At 35.0% G+C, this 20,297-nt stretch overlaps 1 protein-coding gene across 1 annotated transcript in view; it reads left to right on the forward strand.

Annotated features, from left to right (window-relative positions):
• The window catches only part of LOC136027648 (dynein axonemal heavy chain 3-like), a gene marked incomplete at its 5' end in the record, with an annotated part of 137,231 nt that overhangs the window by 71,309 nt on the left and 45,625 nt on the right, over positions 1–20,297 (forward strand). Inside the window, 2 exon segments of the mRNA XM_065705075.1 lie at positions 480–600; positions 4,666–4,805. Of these exon segments, the coding sequence (XP_065561147.1) occupies positions 480–600; positions 4,666–4,805 (261 nt within the window).

Below are 20,297 nucleotides of genomic sequence, written 5' to 3' on the forward strand. Positions count from 1 at the left end.
TTGTTTCCTATGGTGTTTAAGACGGCCATTTTTGCTAAAATTCCAACCTTCTTTCATTAGTTTAGCTCTTATAAGTAACATCCATTGTTCAGAATTACTTACCAATACCAAGCCATGGTACTTCGATTCAAAAGCAAAATCATTTATCTGTTTTTTACAAAGCTCATTTCGTAGTGAAGCAAAGAGACGGTAACAAATATTTTCATTTCAGGCCATGTTGCCGCGCAAAATGATTATTAGCCTGCGGTTTTCTCTTTTGAAAACACTAGTTTTAAATTTTTTTTGAAAATTAAAAAATGAGTAAACTAGTGAAAACACTAATTTTCAAAATGATTATTAGCCTATGGTTTTCTCTTTTGAAAACACCAGTTGCTCATTCATGTCAAACTTTCCTTTTTGATAGACGCAGAAATTACTGAATCTTTAAACTCTATGATTCAATACCAAGGCGTGGAAAAATTGAAAAAATTAAATTTCAGGTCATGGACCGTCTGCAGAATTTGAATGACGACTTTGCTGCCACATCAAGGAAGAAAAAAGACTTGGAAAACCAAATTGACCAGTGTACTAGAAAACTCAAACGTTCTGATAAACTAATTGGTCAGTTTCATTCTTTTTTAGCTCATACCAATATAATTAACGTTTTTTTTCAGTTGCTTTAACTCAATGATTTGATGGAAAATCGAAGTGAACCGCTGTAAGTCGGTTTCAATAGAACAAGCCGAAGGCAAAGCTATGGTCAATTCAGTAAAACCACTGCATTTTGCTGCAATTTTAGTGCAGTAGTGTCAATTCATGAAATGTTTGGAGGAGGGAGGGCAGTAGTGTCAATTCATGAAATGTTTGGGGGACGGAGGGGGCAAACGCATTTTTCTATTCTAGGGGTATTCTAGGGGTAAAAAAAGACAACGATTTGATGGAAAATCGAAGTGAACCGATAGAAATCGGTTTCAATAGAACAAGCCGAAGGCAAAGATTATCGTCAATCCAGTAAAGCCACAACATTTTGCTGCAAATTTAGTGCAGTAATGTCAATTCATGAAATATTTGGGGGAGGAAGGGCAGTAGTGTCAATTCATGAAATGTTTGGGGGAGGGAAGGGGCAAACGCATTTTTCTATTCTAGGGGTATTCTAGGGGTAAAAAAAGACAACGATTTGATGGAAAATCGAAGTGAACCGATAGAAATCGGTTTCAATAGAACAAGCCGAAGGCAAAGATTATCGTCAATCCAGTAAAGCTACAACATTTTGCTGCAAATTTAATGCAGTAATGTCAATTTATGAAATATTTGGAGGAGGGAGGGGCAAAAGTATCTTTCCATTCTAGGGGTAGGCTTTGTGTTTTTTTCGCATTTTTTATGAATGTAATTAAACAAAGGGTTTTTTCAATAGAAATATATATAAAGAGTATATTTAAAAATCTAGGGGGATGGGAACAAACATGGGGGACAAATTTCCACCCTACTCACCTCTCCCACCGAATTGTTACCCCTGTAGTAGTTAGCTTATACAGGAAGATTTAATTTTCAAGAGCTACTTTCATTTTCAATAGAACAGAGTTTTCGCTATTTAATTAATTATATTCTTTTGTAGTCGTCTTCACAAGAAAAGAGAGAAAAAAAACATGATATATTAACTCAATGATGACCGCCACTAGCCAGTCCAGAGATTTTCCACTAATTTTTGTCTAAGGAATCGCTTGATAGTTTATACTTGGTAGTTTTACATTACCTGGCGCTTTTGCGCTATTTGCACTACTTCGGCATCTTTTAAGGAAATTCCTGAATTTTCGCCCATGAATAGACCACTTGTGCTTGCTGTTTTCTTTTTTTTCATGGAGGGGTTACCGTGCATGTACAAAATCTGGTAAATGTCGACATTCACCGACGAATGTCCGAAAATCGTGTTTCTCTGCTTGGATCCAGTTAGCTCCGTGAGTCAGCCTTTTCAGTCCTATGTAAAACTCTGATCGTAAAAGTTAAAGTTAGGTTAGGCTAAGGTTAACCTAACCTATCCTCATCAAACCTTGCACTAAATTGAAAAATTTGATCGTCTTCCATGACTAAGTCTATGGTGAAAAACAAGTACTTCGGACATTCATCGGTGAACGGCGAAATTCACAAATTTCGGACAGTCACGGTAACAGAGGCATTCCATAGAGAAAGTATTTTTTTGCATTTTTTTTTTATGATGGAAATGAGTTGAAGAAAAAGTAACGAAAAATAAGAAACCCAGAAAATTGGAGCAACCTATTTGGGCACTCAGTAAAGAAACGTGTTTTCCTCTTTCTTAATGGAGAAAAGGATTTGCTAAAAAAAAAAAAAGTAGTAAAAAACTAGGAGGCCCAGCAAACTGTAGCAATTTATTCGGGTCGAAATTTATTACCTACAATTAAACAAAAAAAAAAAAAAAATCGAAATTCTTCCACCTTCTAGCAACGATGCCGAAATTACTCATAGAAGGCAGAAATTTCAACCTCGCCCATAAGTAATAACGGTACTTGAGACCGTAATACCGAAAATATATGCCCAACAGAGAAAGCAGACCTTGATAATAAGCCTTCTACATCCACCTACCTGTGTCGTCTGATACCAGTGGATATCAGCAGTTGCTGTAATCATATTAAGGAATCAAGTCGGAGTAGTCATATGTTTTTTTCATATGCGGAGTAAGGTATGCTTTTACAGGTTATTCCGATACGATGAGGTACTCAGATTACCGAAGATTGTCCTTTTTGGCCAACCGCCTTGGGCTACACGGAAAGCAGGTTGTCCTTGCCTAGGTTGGGAGGATGTCATAAATAAAGATTTAAAGGAATTGGGAACTTCCTGGGAGGGTATAAAGAGGGAGGCTTTAAATAGATTAAGTTGGAGAAGGAGCGTGCGTAGCTGTGTTGGCCTCTGGCGGCTTGGTGCTGCAGTGAGTTATTATTAGTAGTACTAATAGTAGATGAGGTACTCTGCAATGGATTGCCTCTAATTCCACTGTTATCCAGCTTTATCAGAAAAATCCGATGATTGACTGTGTCGAAGCCTTTAAAATATTCATGAACGTAGTTATCACTTTCAGCTTCCCAACCGAGACACCGTTAATCATAAACTTCTGATAATAGAATGCAACCTTCCTGGAATATCCTCTTCTAAGAACACAAGTGAAAACACAATTGTTAATAATAAACTTCCGATACTAGGATACAAGCTGCTCTTGAGAAACGCGTTAATTCTTACATACAAAGTTTTCAGATCAAGACAGAACAGGGAAAGTCAATAAAGACGTGTCTAACTGTCAGAAAACTTATTTTATGGTAACCCGTCACTGACGCAACGTGACTTCACGCAATGGATATGCACCTGGTCGCGTGACCTGGCCACGCACCGCAACGTGACAACGTGACTTAATGTATCCATGAATGTAGTTGTCATTTTCAGCTTCCCATTTGAAGCATCGTTAATCATAATCTTCCAATACTAGAATACTAGAATATTATACTAGAATACTTCCAATACTAGCTTCCTGGAATACCCTATTCTAAAAACAAACTCGTTTGCGTAAAAGGAATGTTTCCTCTTGAGAAACTCGGTAATTCTTACATACAAAGTTTTCGGCTAAAGATAGAACAATGAGAGTTAGTAAAGACATGTCTAACTGTCAGAAAACTTAACTTTTTTGTGGCAACCGGTCACTGACGCAACGTAACACTGAAGTATCCCAGTAAAAATTAGGTTCAAAGAAGAAAAAAAAAATCTGTTCCAGAAGCTTTGCTCTATATTTGACTCAGGATTTTGTCGCCGCTTGCTCACTATATTACAAAGAAAAAAAAATATCAGTTGAATCAGGCAAAAACTGCTCAAAAGACAAGGCTGATTTTCGATAGTAGATGAAACGTTTTCACCTTCTTTAGAGTACCACTAAAAGATTGTCCTTATTACTGTTAATACTAGTCTAAATACTCCGTGCCATGAACTAATCCAATAGGCTCTTATGCCTTAGCGGGTTTCCCTGTTTTCTATTGATTTTGAATTTTAAATATTTGTGTTTAGCTTTCTGTAAAAGCTTATTTATAGCAATAAGATATTTCTTGTAAATAAACTTATTAACTTCTATTCGCTTAAAACATTTATCGCATATCATTCATAACTTGTATTTGCAGAATCCACAAAGGTTTCGTGGCCTCGTCGGAATATCTTTATTATTATTATTATTTTTTTTTTTGCTAGACTTTTCCTCATATGTTTTTTCAATTTGTAAAATTATTACTCGACACTAGTGATCCATTTTTTTAGCACATGAACAATAATCTAAAGAGGCTAAGTCTGTTTTTCCTAATTCACACCTAAATTTCGGTTGTCTTTGTGTTACCTAATACTTTATAATATCATATTAAGCTGCCACTTCAGAATAAATATTTCTTTGGATTTATTTCTAATTCTATCTTATAGTTTCTATATGGATACTTCTTTACATCTATATGTATACTTCTGTATGTATCTATATATATTTCTATATCTATATGAATTTATTTATGTTTATACATATAGATATTTATATATCTATATGTATTTACTTCTATATGGATACTTTTTTACCACTAGAAGCCAATCCACATCTGATTTCAACATTTAAATTTTAGCAATTTGAAGGTAAATATTTTATTTGTCTTACAGATGGTATTCAAGGGGAAAGAGGAAAATGGGAGTCAAAAGCAAAACAAGTTCAAGATGATATTGCCGCAGTGACGGGCAACGCTCTGTTTGCGGCTGCCTCTATCTGCTTAGCTGGACATTATACTGAAGCTGAAAGACAGGTACAAATGGTTATTTTAATACTTTTTACTCAATCAAATGGATATAGAAGGATTTGTACATACTGATTCAAAGCAGTGGCGTACATTTGTCAACATCCTGAGGGAAGGGGACAAAGTTTGAGCCAATTTACCCATTTCAAGTGAAAATGACAGTTAATACTGAAAAGTGAGCCATATAGCACCATAAAGACAAGGATATGTAAGAGAAAACTGACCTATTTCTCTAGATGCTTGAATTATGTTGGCTTATCTTAGTTCTGGCAAGATAGTTGAAAAAACTGAATTTCAGCTGGTGGGACAAACCGGGGTTTGGGGGTAGGGTAGTTGTTCCCCCTTCCTCATTGCAAATAAGGCCCCTAATGCAAAGCTAAGGTGCATTTTCTTTTCGCTTGATTCTCCAATTTGTGCTAAAAAAATAACATGAAGAATGGTAAATTTCGATTCTGGTAACGTAAAAGACAAAGTGATGAGCCAAAAAGAAGAAACTGAAAAGCATAGTTTCGTAAATGTTTGTAAGTGCACCACCATGTTCCGCTTGCAAAAGACATTTAGATAGTTACCATCTAATCTTTTACTAAGATTTTGATTGTCAAGAGATGCTATGTTCACCATTTTCTGCAGTTTATGACGGTTATACTGTTAAAACATGGTGATGTAAGTTTTAAATGTTAGTAAGTGCACCACCATGTTCCGCTTGCAAAAGACATTTAGCTAGTTACCATCTAATCTTTTACTAAGATTTTGATTGTCAAGAGATGCTATGTTCACCATTTTCTGCAGTTTATGACGGTTATACTGTTAAAACATGGTGATGTAAGTTTTAAATGTTAGTAAGTGCACCACCATGTTCCGCTTGCAAAAGACATTTAGCTAGTTACCATCTAATCTTTTACTAAGATTTTGATTTTCAAGAGATGCTATGTTCACCATTTTCTGCAGTTTATGACGGTTATGCTGTTAAAACATGGTGATGTAAGTTTTAAATGTTAGTAAGTGCACCACCATGTTCCGCTTGCAAAAGACATTTAGCTAGTTACCATCTAATCTTTTACTAAGATTTTGATTTTCAAGAGATGCTATGTTCACCATTTTCTGCAGTTTATGACGGTTATGCTTTTAAAACTTGGTGACGCAAGTTTTAAATGTTTGGAAGTGCACCACCATGTTCCGCTTGCAAAAGACATTTAGCTAGTTACCATCTAATCTTTTACTAAGATTTTGATTTTCAAGCGATGCTATGTTCACCATTTTCTGCAGTTTATGACGGTTATGCTTTTAAAACTTGGTGACGCAAGTTTTAAATGTTTGGAAGGGCACCACCATGTTCCGCTTGCAAAAGACATTTAGCTAGTTACCATCTAATCTTTTACTAAGATTTTGATTGTCAAGAGATGCTATGTTCACCATTTTCTGCAGTTTATGACGGTTATACTGTTAAAACATGGTGATGTAAGTTTTAAATGTTAGTAAGTGCACCACCATGTTCCGCTTGCAAAAGACATTTAGCTAGTTACCATCTAATCTTTTACTAAGATTTTGATTGTCAAGAGATGCTATGTTCACCATTTTCTGCAGTTTATGACGGTTATACTGTTAAAACATGGTGATGTAAGTTTTAAATGTTAGTAAGTGCACCACCATGTTCCGCTTGCAAAAGACATTTAGCTAGTTACCATCTAATCTTTTACCATGATTTTGATTTTCAAGAGATGCTATGTTCACCATTTTCTGCAGTTTATGACGGTTATGCTTTTAAAACTTGGTGACGCAAGTTTTAAATGTTTGGAAGTGCACCACCATGTTCCGCTTGCAAAAGACATTTAGCTAGTTACCATCTAATCTTTTACTAAGATTTTGATTGTCAAGAGATGCTATGTTCACCATTTTCTGCAGTTTATGACGGTTATACTGTTAAAACATGGTGATGTAAGTTTTAAATGTTAGCAAGTGCACCACCATGTTCCGCTTGCAAAAGACATTTAGCTAGTTACCATCTAATCTTTTACTAAGATTTTGATTTTTCAAGAGATGCTATGTTCACCATTTTCTGCAGTTTATGACGGTTATGCTTTTAAAACTTGGTGACGCAAGTTTTAAATGTTTGGAAGTGCACCACCATGTTCCGCTTGCAAAAGACATTTAGCTAGTTACCATCTAATCTTTTACTAAGATTTTGATTGTCAAGAGATGCTATGTTCACCATTTTCTGCAGTTTATGACGGTTATACTGTTAAAACATGGTGATGTAAGTTTTAAATGTTAGCAAGTGCACCACCATGTTCCGCTTGCAAAAGACATTTAGCTAGTTACCATCTAATCTTTTACTAAGATTTTGATTTTTCAAGAGATGCTATGTTCACCATTTTCTGCAGTTTATGACGGTTATGCTTTTAAAACTTGGTGACGCAAGTTTTAAATGTTTGGAAGTGCACCACCATGTTCCGCTTGCAAAAGACATTTAGCTAGTTACCATCTAATCTTTTACTAAGATTTTGATTGTCAAGAGATGCTATGTTCACCATTTTCTGCAGTTTATGACGGTTATACTGTTAAAACATGGTGATGTAAGTTTTAAATGTTAGCAAGTGCACCACCATGTTTCGCTTGCAAAAGACATTTAGCTAGTTACCATCTAATCTTTTACTAAGATTTTGATTGTCAAGAGATGCTATGTTCACCATTTTCTGCAGTTTATGACGGTTATACTGTTAAAACATGGTGATGTAAGTTTTAAATGTTAGTAAGTGCACCACCATGTTCCGCTTGCAAAAGACATTTAGCTAGTTACCATCTAATCTTTTACTAAGATTTTGATTGTCAAGAGATGCTATGTTCACCATTTTCTGCAGTTTATGACGGTTATACTGTTAAAACATGGTGATGTAAGTTTTAAATGTTAGCAAGTGCACCACCATGTTTCGCTTGCAAAAGACATTCAGCTAGTTACCATCTAATCTTTTACTAAGATTTTGATTGTCAAGAGATGCTATGTTCACCATTTTCTGCAGTTTATGACGGTTATACTGTTAAAACATGGTGATGTAAGTTTTAAATGTTAGTAAGTGCACCACCATGTTCCGCTTGCAAAAGACATTTAGCTAGTTACCATCTAATCTTTTACTAAGATTTTGATTGTCAAGAGATGCTATGTTCACCATTTTCTGCAGTTTATGACGGTTATACTGTTAAAACATGGTGATGTAAGTTTTAAATGTTAGCAAGTGCACCACCATGTTCCGCTTGCAAAAGACATTTAGCTAGTTACCATCTAATCTTTTACTAAGATTTTGATTGTCAAGAGATGCTATGTTCACCATTTTCTGCAGTTTATGACGGTTATGCTTTTAAAACTTGGTGACACAAGTTTTAAATGTTTGGAAGTGCATTGCCGCGGTAATATTCCTAAAGTAAGGCAGACAGTCGCCATCCAGTGTTTTATTAAGATTCTGATTCTCAAGAAATACCACTTTCAGTATGTTCTGTCATTTGTGACGTTTATACTTTTGCACGATGGTTACGGAACTTATATATTTGAAATCAGCATAATAAGGCGATTCTTTTGATATATCTATTGGTATTAAAATTCCGTTTTTTAGAGTTTTGGTTACTATTGAGCCGGGTTGCTCCTTACTTACAGTTTGTTACCACGGACTATTTGATGATCAGTCACTCAGATAATTCTTGTACAAGCCCTTTCTTTTTTTTATTAACCATAAAGCTTTTTCAAAATGAATTATTCAAATGTTTGTGCACATGAATGTTTCCTGTATGGTTTTGTATCTTGGAGGCTATCCTATGCGTATAAACTGAAATGCTCATGCACATAAATTAAAATTCAAAAAGAAATTTCATTTAGCCCATAGTATTGTATTCGGTAAGTTAGATCTGAAATATCTGTTTGTACTGATAGGGTGAAAAATAATAATTACATTTGAGAGAACGAGTAAAATAAAATCAAATCAGCTATGTCGATGAAGGAATTTAAAGCAACTTGAATGGCAATGTAAAAACCTTCGCCCCTCCTCTTACTCCCTTCAAATTTAATGGCAACTTAGATGTTTTCTTAAAAAAACACGCATTAATATTTTACACCCAGAAACTACCTACTTGATCATCACAAACAGGAGGCAATCTATTAGATTTAGATGAATTTGTTTATTAAATTTGTTTATTAAATTCTTTCTTAAAACTGAATTATCTTACGAATCATGGGCAAGCACGGGACCAACATTAAAAATTAAAACGAACAGAAATTATTCCATATATGAAAGGGGTTGTCCCTTCCTCAACGTCTCGCTCTTTACGCTTAAGTTTTTTATTGTTTTAAAAAATAGAGTTGTGAGAAAGAGTCAAACTTTAGCGTAAAGAACGAGGAGTTTAGGAGGGAACAACCCCTTTCATACACGGAATAATTTCTATTCGTTTTAAGTTTTAATGTTGCTCCTTACTTGCAATTAAAAAACTTTTTTTATTTAATATATCAAAAGAATTGGGTTATTACGCGATTTCAAATATATAAGTTTCATTAAGTTTAGTCTTGCCGATTAAAGGCTACGAGTCTGAGAAAATTTGCTGATTTTCAGAAAAAAGGGGGAAACAACCCCTAAAAGCTATAGAATCTTAATGAAAATCACACAATCAGATCTAGCGTATCAGAAAACCTTACTGTAGAGGTTGCAAGCTCCTAATTGCAAACATGTGGAATTTTTAATTCTTTTTTGCCAGAAGAATGATCACTGATTCGTGTTTTTTTTTCATTCTATATTCTTATTTATTTTTTTTTTTTGCCAGGGATGATCGCATCAATCCAGTGGTCCTAGAATATCGTGAGAAGGCTCATTCAAATGGAAATTCAAGTTCTAGTGCCCTTCTTAAGTGACCAAAAAGATTGGAGGGCAACCTGGCCCCCTCCCCGACCACTTTATTTCCCAAAGTTTTCCGGTCAAAATTTTGAGATAGCCATTTTGCTAATCGTAGTTGGCCCAATAACTATGCCTTTGTATATAACATGACCGACACATGACACAGCCCGAGGGGGAAGTTCTTTAATTCATAAAATTTGCCAATTGTTTACGCATAGTATTTTTTAATGTGAAGTGAGAGATTTTTCAGGGGGGGGCGAATTGCCTGCGGGGGTTTTTCAACAGGGGACATTTTCCATGGGGAGGGAAGTTTCCAGGAGGTAAACTTGCAGTGGGAAATTCCTAAGAATTCCTATACAACTTTTTTTTATGTCTTACTTTCTCTTTTACGTCTCAATTCCACGCGTGGAGATGTTAAGTGTAATTATCCGGGGTAAATTTTTGCCAGGATTGAATCGTCTAGAAGATATTTCCTTGGAGAGGGGAATTCCTCCGTGGAGGAGGGGCTATATTTCTTGTCATCAATTAAAACCGATCAGAAATTAAATAAAAAAAAACAGTTGTTTTTTCAACTAAAAGAAAGGTGCAACATTAAACTTAAGACATAGGGAAATTATTGCGTATATGAAGGGGATTGTCCCCTCCTCAACACCTCGCTCTTTACGCTAAAATTTGAATATTTTCCTAATTCTTTATGAACAACTCCTGAAACACAAGGGTTGTTTAATTAGAACAATAGGAAGCTTTTTTTAAAGTATTAAAAGTATTTTAATACTTTTTTTAAAGTATTAAAGTATTTTTTAAATTTTATTAAAGTTCCATGCAAATTAAATCTCAGCGTCTTTCTTAAAATATATAGTTGACTGGTCCTGTTGCTGTTGATTTTACCGTTCCATAAAAATTAAATCTCAGCGTTTTTCTTAAAATACATAGTTTACTGGTCCAGTTGCAAATTAAATCTCAGCGTCTTTCTTAAAAAATGCAGAGTTGACTGGTCTAGTCGCTGTTGATTTTACCGTTCCATGCAAATTAAATCTCAGCGTTTTTCTTAAAATACATAGTTGACTGGTCCAGTTACTGTTGATTTTACCGTTCCATGCAAATTAAATCTCAGCGTCTTTCTTAAAATATATAGTTGACTGGTCTAGTCGCTGTTGATTTTACCGTTCCATGCAAATTAAATCTCAGCGTCTTTCTTAAAATACATATTTGACTGGTCCAGTTGCTGTTGATTTTACCGTTCCATGCAAATTAAATCTCAGCGTCTTTCTTAAAATACATAGTTGACTGGTCCAGTTGCTGTTGATTTTACCGTTCCATGCAAATTAAATCTCAGTGTTTTTCTTAAAATACATAGTTGACTGGTCCAGTTGCTGTTGATTTTACCGTTTCATGCAAATTAAATCTCAGCGTCTTTCTTAAAATATATAGTTAACTGGTCTAGTCGCAGTTGATTTTACCGTTCCATGCAAATTAAATCTCAGCGTCTTTCTTAAAATACATAGTTGACTGCTCCAGTTGCTGTTGATTTTACCGTTCCATGCAAATTAAATCTCAGCGTCTTTCTTCAAATATATAGTTGACTGGTCCAGTTGCTGTTGATTTTACCGTTCCATGCAAATTAAATTTCAGCGTTTTTCTTAAAATACATAGTTGACTGGTCCAGTTTCTGTTGATTTACCGTTCCATGGAAATTAAATCTCAGCGTCTTTCTTAAAATATATAGTTGACGGGTCCAGTTGCTGTTGATTTTACCGTTCCATGCAAATTAAATTTCAGCGTTTTTCTCAAAATACATAGTTGACTGGTCCAGTTGCTGTTGATTTTACCGTTCCATGCAAATTAAATATCAGCGTTTTTCTTAAAATACATAGTTGACTGGTCCAGTTGCTGTTGATTTTACCGTTCCATGCAAATTAAATCTCAGCGTTTTTCTTAAAATACATAGTTGACTGGTCTAGTCGCTGTTGATTTTACCGTTCCATGCAAATTAAATCTCAGCGTCTTTCTTAAAATACATAGTTGACTGGTCCAGTTGCTGTTGATTTTACCGTTACATGAAAATTAAATCTCAGCGTTTTTCTTAAAATATATAGTTGACTGGTCCAGTTGCTGTTGATTTTACCGTTCCATGCAAATTAAATCTCAGCGTCTTTCTTAAAATACACAGTTGACTGGTCCAGTTGCTTTTGATTTTACCGTTCCATGCAAATTAAATCTCAGCGTTTTTCTTAAAATATATAGTTGACTGGTCCAGTTGCTGTTGATTTTACCGTTCCATGCAAATTAAATCTCAGCGTCTTTCTTAAAATATATAGTTGACTGGTTTAGTCGCTGTCGATTTAACCGTTCCATGCAAATTAAATCTCAGCGTTTTTCTTAAAACACATAGTTGACTGGTCCAGTTGCTGTTGATTTTACCGTTCCATGCAAATTAAATCTCAGCGTTTTTCTTAAAATACATAGTTGACTGGTCCAGATGCTGTTGATTTTACCGTTCCATGCAAATTAAATCTCAGCGTCTTTCTTAAAATACATAGTTGACTGGTCCAGTTGCTGTTGAATTTACCGTTTCATGCAAATTAAATCTCAGTGTTTTTCTTAAAATACATAGTTGACTGGTCCAGTTGCTGTTGATTTTACCGTTCCATGCAAATTAAATCTCAGCGTCTTTCTTAAAATACACAGTTGACTGGTCCAGTTGCTTTTGATTTTACCGTTCCATGCAAATTAAATCTCAGCGTCTTTCTTAAAATACATAGTTGACTGGTCCAGTTGCTGTTGATTTTACCGTTACATGCAAATTAAATCTCAGCGTTTTTCTTAAAATACATAGTTGACTGGTCCAGTTGCTGTTGATTTTACCATTCCATGCAAATTAAATCTCAGCGTCTTTCTAAAATACATAGTTGACTGTTCCAGTTGCTGTTGATTTTACCGTTTCATGCAAATTAAATCTCAGCGTTTTTCTTAAAATACATAGTTGACTGGTCTAGTCGCTGTTGATTTTACCGTTCCATGCAAATTAAATCTCAGCGTCTTTCTTAAAATACATAGTTGACTGGTCCAGTTGCTGTTGATTTTACCGTTACATGCAAATTAAATCTCAGCGTTTTTCTTAACATACATAGTTGACTGGTCCAGTTGCTGTTGATTTTACCGTTCCATAAAAATTAAATCTCAGCGTTTTTCTTAAAATACATAGTTTACTGGTCCAGTTGCAAATTAAATCTCAGCGTCTTTCTTAAAAAATGTAGAGTTGACTGGTCTAGTCGCTGTTGATTTTACCGTTCCATGCAAATTAAATCTCAGCGTCTTTCTTAAAATACATAGTTGACTGGTCCAGTTACTGTTGATTTTACCATTCCATGCAAATTAAATCTCAGCGTCTTTCTTAAAATATATAGTTGACTGGTCTAGTCGCTGTTGATTTTACCGTTCCATGCGAATTAAATCTCAGCTTCTTTCTTAAAATACATATTTGACTGGTCCAGTTGCTGTTGATTTTACCATTCCATGCAAATTAAATCTCAGCGTCTTTCTTAAAATATATAGTTGACTGGTCCAGTTGCTGTTGATTTTACCGTTCCATGCAAATTAAATTTCAGCGTTTTTCTCAAAATACATAGTTGACTGGTCCAGTTGCTGTTGATTTACCGTTCCATGCAAATTAAATCTCAGCGTCTTTCTTAAAATATATAGTTGACGGGTCCAGTTGCTGTTGATTTTACCGTTCCATGCAAATTAAATTTCAGCGTTTTTCTCAAAATACATAGTTGACTGGTCCAGTTGCTGTTGATTTTACCGTTCCATGCAAATTAAATATCAGCGTTTTTCTTAAAATACATAGTTGACTGGTCCAGTTGCTGTTGATTTTACCGTTCCATGCAAATTAAATCTCAGCGTTTTTCTTAAAATACATAGTTGACTGGTCTAGTCGCTGTTGATTTTACCGTTCCATGCAATTTAAATCTCAGCGTCTTTCTTAAAATACATAGTTGACTGGTCCAGTTGCTGTTGATTTTACCGTTACATGAAAATTAAATCTCAGCGTTTTTCTTAAAATATATAGTTGACTGGTCCAGTTGCTGTTGATTTTACCGTTCCATGCAAATTAAATCTCAGCGTCTTTCTTAAAATACACAGTTGACTGGTCCAGTTGCTTTTGATTTTACCGTTCCATGCAAATTAAATCTCAGCGTTTTTCTTAAAATATATAGTTGACTGGTCCAGTTGCTGTTGATTTTACCGTTCCATGCAAATTAAATCTCAGCGTCTTTCTTAAAATATATAGTTGACTGGTTTAGTCGCTGTCGATTTAACCGTTCCATGCAAATTAAATATCAGCGTTTTTCTTAAAACACATAGTTGACTAGTCCAGTTGCTGTTGATTTTACCGTTCCATGCAAATTAAATCTCAGCGTTTTTCTTAAAATACATAGTTGACTGGTCCAGATGCTGTTGATTTTACCGTTCCATGCAAATTAAATCTCAGCGTCTTTCTTAAAATACATAGTTGACTGGTCCAGTTGCTGTTGATTTTACCGTTACATGCAAATTAAATCTCAGCGTTTTTCTTAAAATACATAGTTGACTGGTCCAGTTGCTGTTGATTTTACCGTTCCATGCAAATTAAATCTCAGCGTCTTTCTTAAAATACACAGTTGACTGGTCCAGTTGCTTTTGATTTTACCGTTCCATGCAAATTAAATCTCAGCGTCTTTCTTAAAATACATAGTTGACTGGTCCAGTTGCTGTTGATTTTACCGTTACATGCAAATTAAATCTCAGCGTTTTTCTTAAAATACATAGTTGACTGGTCCAGTTGCTGTTGATTTTACCATTCCATGCAAATTAAATCTCAGCGTCTTTCTAAAATACATAGTTGACTGTTCCAGTTGCTGTTGATTTTACCGTTTCATGCAAATTAAATCTCAGCGTTTTTCTTAAAATACATAGTTGACTGGTCTAGTCGCTGTTGATTTTACCGTTCCATGCAAATTAAATCTCAGCGTCTTTCTTAAAATACATAGTTGACTGGTCCAGTTGCTGTTGATTTTACCGTTACATGCAAATTAAATCTCAGCGTTTTTCTTAACATACATAGTTGACTGGTCCAGTTGCTGTTGATTTTACCGTTCCATAAAAATTAAATCTCAGCGTTTTTCTTAAAATACATAGTTTACTGGTCCAGTTGCAAATTAAATCTCAGCGTCTTTCTTAAAAAATGTAGAGTTGACTGGTCTAGTCGCTGTTGATTTTACCGTTCCATGCAAATTAAATCTCAGCGTCTTTCTTAAAATACATAGTTGACTGGTCCAGTTACTGTTGATTTTACCGTTCCATGCAAATTAAATCTCAGCGTCTTTCTTAAAATATATAGTTGACTGGTCTAGTCGCTGTTGATTTTACCGTTCCATGCAAATTAAATCTCAGCTTCTTTCTTAAAATACATATTTGACTGGTCCAGTTGCTGTTGATTTTACCGTTCCATGCAAATTAAATCTCAGCGTCTTTCTTAAAATACATAGTTGACTGGTCCAGTTGCTGTTGATTTTACCGTTCCATGCAAATTAAATCTCAGTGTTTTTCTTAAAATACATAGTTGACTGGTCCAGTTGCTGTTGATTTTACCGTTCCATGCAAATTAAATCTCAGCGTCTTTCTTAAAATATATAGTTAACTGGTCTAGTCGCTGTTGATTTTACCGTTCCATGCAAATTAAATCTCAGCGTCTTTCTTAAAATACATAGTTGACTGCTCCAGTTGCTGTTGATTTTACCATTCCATGCAAATTAAATCTCAGCGTCTTTCTTAAAATATATAGTTGACTGGTCCAATTGCTGTTGATTTTACCGTTCCATGCAAATTAAATTTCAGCGTTTTTCTCAAAATACATAGTTGACTGGTCCAGTTGCTGTTGATTTACCGTTCCATGTAAATTAAATCTCAGCGTCTTTCTTAAAATATATAGTTGACGGGTCCAGTTGCTGTTGATTTTACCGTTCCATGCAAATTAAATTTCAGCGTTTTTCTCAAAATACATAGTTGACTGGTCCAGTTGCTGTTGATTTTACCGTTCCCTGCAAATTAAATCTCAGCGTTTTTCTTAAAATACATAGTTGACTGGTCCAGTTGCTGTTGATTTTACCGTTCCATGCAAATTAAATCTCAGCGTTTTTCTTAAAATACATAGTTGACTGGTCTAGTCGCTGTTGATTTTACCGTTCCATGCAATTTAAATCTCAGCGTCTTTCTTAAAATACATAGTTGACTGGTCCAGTTGCTGTTGATTTTACCGTTACATGAAAATTAAATCTCAGCGTTTTTCTTAAAATATATAGTTGACTGGTCCAGTTGCTGTTGATTTTACCGTTCCATGCAAATTAAATCTCAGCGTCTTTCTTAAAATACACAGTTGACTGGTCCAGTTGCTTTTGATTTTACCGTTCCATGCAAATTAAATCTCAGCGTTTTTCTTAAAATACATAGTTGACTGGTCCAGTTGCTGTTGATTTTACCGTTCCATGCAAATTAAATCTCAGCGTCTTTCTTAAAATATATAGTTGACTGGTTTAGTCGCTGTCGATTTAACCGTTCCATGCAAATTAAATCTCAGCGTTTTTCTTAAAATACATAGTTGACTGGTCCAGTTGCTGTTGATTTTACCGTTCCATGCAAATTAAATCTCAGCGTTTTTCTTAAAATACATAGTTGACTGGTCCAGTTGCTGTTGATTTTACCGTTCCATGCAAATTAAATCTCAGCGTCTTTCTTAAAATACATAGTTGACTGGTCCAGTTGCTGTTGATTTTACCGTTACATGCAAATTAAATCTCAGCGTTTTTCTTAAAATGCATAGTTGACTGGTCCAGTTGCTGTTGATTTTACCGTTCCATGCAAATTAAATCTCAGCGTCTTTCTTAAAATACACAGTTGACTGGTCCAGTTGCTGTTGATTTTACCGTTCCATGCAAATTAAATCTCAGCGTCTTTCTTAAAATACACAGTTGACTGGTCCAGTTGCTTTTGATTTTACCGTTCCATGCAAATTAAATCTCAGCGTTTTTCTTAAAATATATAGTTGACTGGTCCAGTTGCTGTTGATTTTACCGTTCCATGCAAATTAAATCTCAGCGTCTTTCTTAAACTATATAGTTGACTGGTTTAGTCGCTGTCGATTTAACCGTTCCATGCAAATTAAATCTCAGCGTTTTTCTTAAAACACATAGTTGACTGGTCCAGTTGCTGTTGATTTTACCGTTCCATGCAAATTAAATCTCAGCGTTTTTCTTAAAATACATAGTTGACTGGTCCAGTTGCTGTTGATTTTACCGTTCCATGCAAATTAAATCTCAGCGTCTTTCTTAAAATACATAGTTGACTGGTCCAGTTGCTGTTGATTTTACCGTTCCATGCAAATTAAATCTCAGCGTTTTTCTTAAAATACATAGTTGACTGGTCCAGTTGCTGTTGATTTTACCGTTCCATGCAAATTAAATCTCAGCGTCTTTCTTAAAATACATAGTTGACTGGTCCAGTTGCTTTTGATTTTACCGTTCCATGCAAATTAAATTTCAGCGTCTTTCTTAAAATACATAGTTGACTGGTCCAGTTGCTGTTGATTTTACCGTTACATGCAAATTAAATCTCAGCGTTTTTCTTAAAATACATAGTTGACTGGTCCAGTTGCTGTTGATTTTACCATTCCATGCAAATTAAATCTCAGCGTCTTTCTTAAAATACACAGTTGACTGGTCCCGTTGCTTTTGATTTTACCTTTCCATGCAAATTAAATCTCAGCGTTTTTCCTAAAATACATAGTTGACTGTTCCAGTTGCTGTTGATTTTACCGTTTCATGCAAATTAAATCTCAGCGTTTTTCTTAAAATACATAGTTGACTGGTCTAGTCGCTGTTGATTTTACCGTTACATGCAAATTAAATCTCAGCGTCTTTCTTAAAATACATAGTTGACTGGTCCAGTTGCTGTTGATTTTACCGTTACATGCAAATTAAATCTCAGCGTTTTTCTTAACATACATAGTTGACTGGTCCAGTTGCTGTTGATTTTACCGTTCCATGCAAATTAAATCTCAGCGTCTTTCTTAAAATACACAGTTGACTGGTCCAGTTGCTTTTGATTTTACCGTTCCATGCAAATTAAATCTCCGCGTTTTTCTTAAAATACATAGTTGACTGGTCCAGTTGCTGTTGATTTTACCGTTCCATGCAAATTAAATCTCAGCGTCTTTCTTAAAATATATAGTTGACTGGTTTAGTCGCTGTTGATTTAACCGTTCCATGCAAATTAAATCTCAGCGTTTTTCTTAAAATACATAGTTGACTGGTCTAGTCGCTGTTGATTTTACCGTTCCCTGCAAATTAAATCTCAGCGTCTCTCTCAAAATACATAGTTGACTGGTCCAGTTGCTGTTGATTTTACCGTTCCATGCAAATTAAATCTCAGCGTCTTTCTTAAAATATATAGTTGACTGGTCCAGTATCTGTTGATTTTACCTGTCCTTGCAAGTTAAATCTAAGCGTCTTTCTTAAAATATATAGTTGACTGGTCTAGTCGCTGTTGATTTTACCGTTCCATGCAAATTAAATCTCAGCGTCTTTCTTAAAATACATAGTTGACTGGTCTAGTCCCTGTTGATTTTACCGTTCCCTGCAAATTAAATCTCAGTGTCTCTCTCAAAATACATAGTTGACTGGTCCAGTTGCTGTTGATTTTACCGTTCCCTGCAAATTAAATCTCAGCGTTTTTCTTAAAATACATAGTTGACTGGTCAAGTTGCTGTTGATTTTACCGTTCCATGCAAATTAAATCTCAGCGTCTTTCTTAAAATACATAGTTGACTGGTCCAGTTGCTGTTGATTTTACCGTTCCATGCAAATTAAATCTCAGCGTTTTTCTTAAAATACATAGTTGACTGGTCCAGTTGCTGTTGATTTTACCGTTCCATGCAAATTAAATCTCAGCGTCTTTCTTAAAATACACAGTTGACTGGTCCAGTTGCTTTTGATTTTACCGTTCCATGCAAATTAAATCTCAGCGTTTTTCTTAAAATACATAGTTGACTGGTCCAGTTGCTGTTGATTTTACCGTTACATGCAAATTAAATCTCAGCGTTTTTCTTAAAATACATAGTTGACTGGTCCAGTTGCTGTTGATTTTACCATTCCATGCAAATTAAATCTCAGCGTCTTTCTTAAAATACACAGTTGACTGGTCCAGTTGCTTTTGATTTTACCGTTCCATGCAAATTAAATCTCAGCGTTTTTCCTAAAATACATAGTTGACTGTTCCAGTTGCTGTTGATTTTACCGTTTCATGCAAATTAAATCTCAGCGTTTTTCTTAAAATACATAGTTGACTGGTCTAGTCGCTGTTGATTTTACCGTTCCATGCAAATTAAATCTCAGCGTCTTTCTTAAAATACATAGTTGACTGGTCCAGTTGCTGTTGATTTTACCGTTCCATGCAAATTAAATCTCAGCGTCTTTCTAAAATACATAGTTGACTGGTCTAGTCGCTGTTGATTTTACCGTTCCCTGCAAATTAAATCTCAGTGTCTCTCTCAAAATACATAGTTGACTGGTCCAGTTGCTGTTGATTTTACCGTTCCATGCAAATTAAATCTCAGCGTCTTTCTTAAAATACATAGTTGACTGGTCCAGTTACTGTTGATTTTACCGTTCCATGCAAATTTAATCTCAGCGTCTTTCTTAAAATATATAGTTGACTGGTCTAGCCGCTGTTGATTTTACCGTTCCATGCAAATTAAATCTCAGCGTCTTTCTTAAAATACATATTTGACTGGTCCAGTTGCTGTTGATTTTACCGTTCCATGCAAATTAAATCTCAGCGTCTTTCTTAAAATACATAGTTGACTGGTCCAGTTGCTGTTGATTTTACCGTTCCATGCAAATTAAATCTCAGCGTTTTTCTTAAAATACATAGTTGACTGGTCCAGTTGCTGTTGATTTTACCGTTCCATGCAAATTAAATCTCAGGGTCTTTCTTAAAATATATAGTTAACTGGTCTAGTCGCTGTTGATTTTACCGTTCCATGCAAATTAAATCTCAGCGTTTTTCTTAACATACATAGTTGACTGCTCCAGTTGCTGTTGATTTTACCATTCCATGCAAATTAAATCTCAGCGTCTTTCTTAAAATATATTAAATAAAAAAAACTAGTTTTTCTAACTGAAAGTAAGGAGCGACATTAAAACTTAAAACGAACAGAAATTACTCCGTATATGAAATGGGCTGTCCCCTCCGCAATCCCTCGCTCTTTACGCTAATGTTTGACTCTTTGCCACAATTCTACTTTTTAAAACAATTAAAAGATTTAGCGTAAAGAGCGAGGGATTGCGGAGGGGACAGCCCATTTTATATACGGAGTAATTTCTGTTCGTTTTAAGTTTTAATGTCGCTCCTTACTTTCAGTTAGAAAAACTAGTTTTTTTTATTTAATTTCTGAACGTTTTTGAATTAATGCATGTTTGATTTTGGCTCTCCACACATAAATTATTAAAATGAAATTTACATTTTAATTCCTTTTTTGGCTAAATGGCTCTCTCTTAGTTCTGATCAGACGATTTTGAGAAATAAGGGATGG

Source organism: Artemia franciscana, chromosome 5, assembly GCF_032884065.1.
Source record: "Artemia franciscana chromosome 5, ASM3288406v1, whole genome shotgun sequence".
In the NCBI taxonomy this organism is placed as follows: Eukaryota; Metazoa; Arthropoda; class Branchiopoda; order Anostraca; family Artemiidae; genus Artemia; species Artemia franciscana.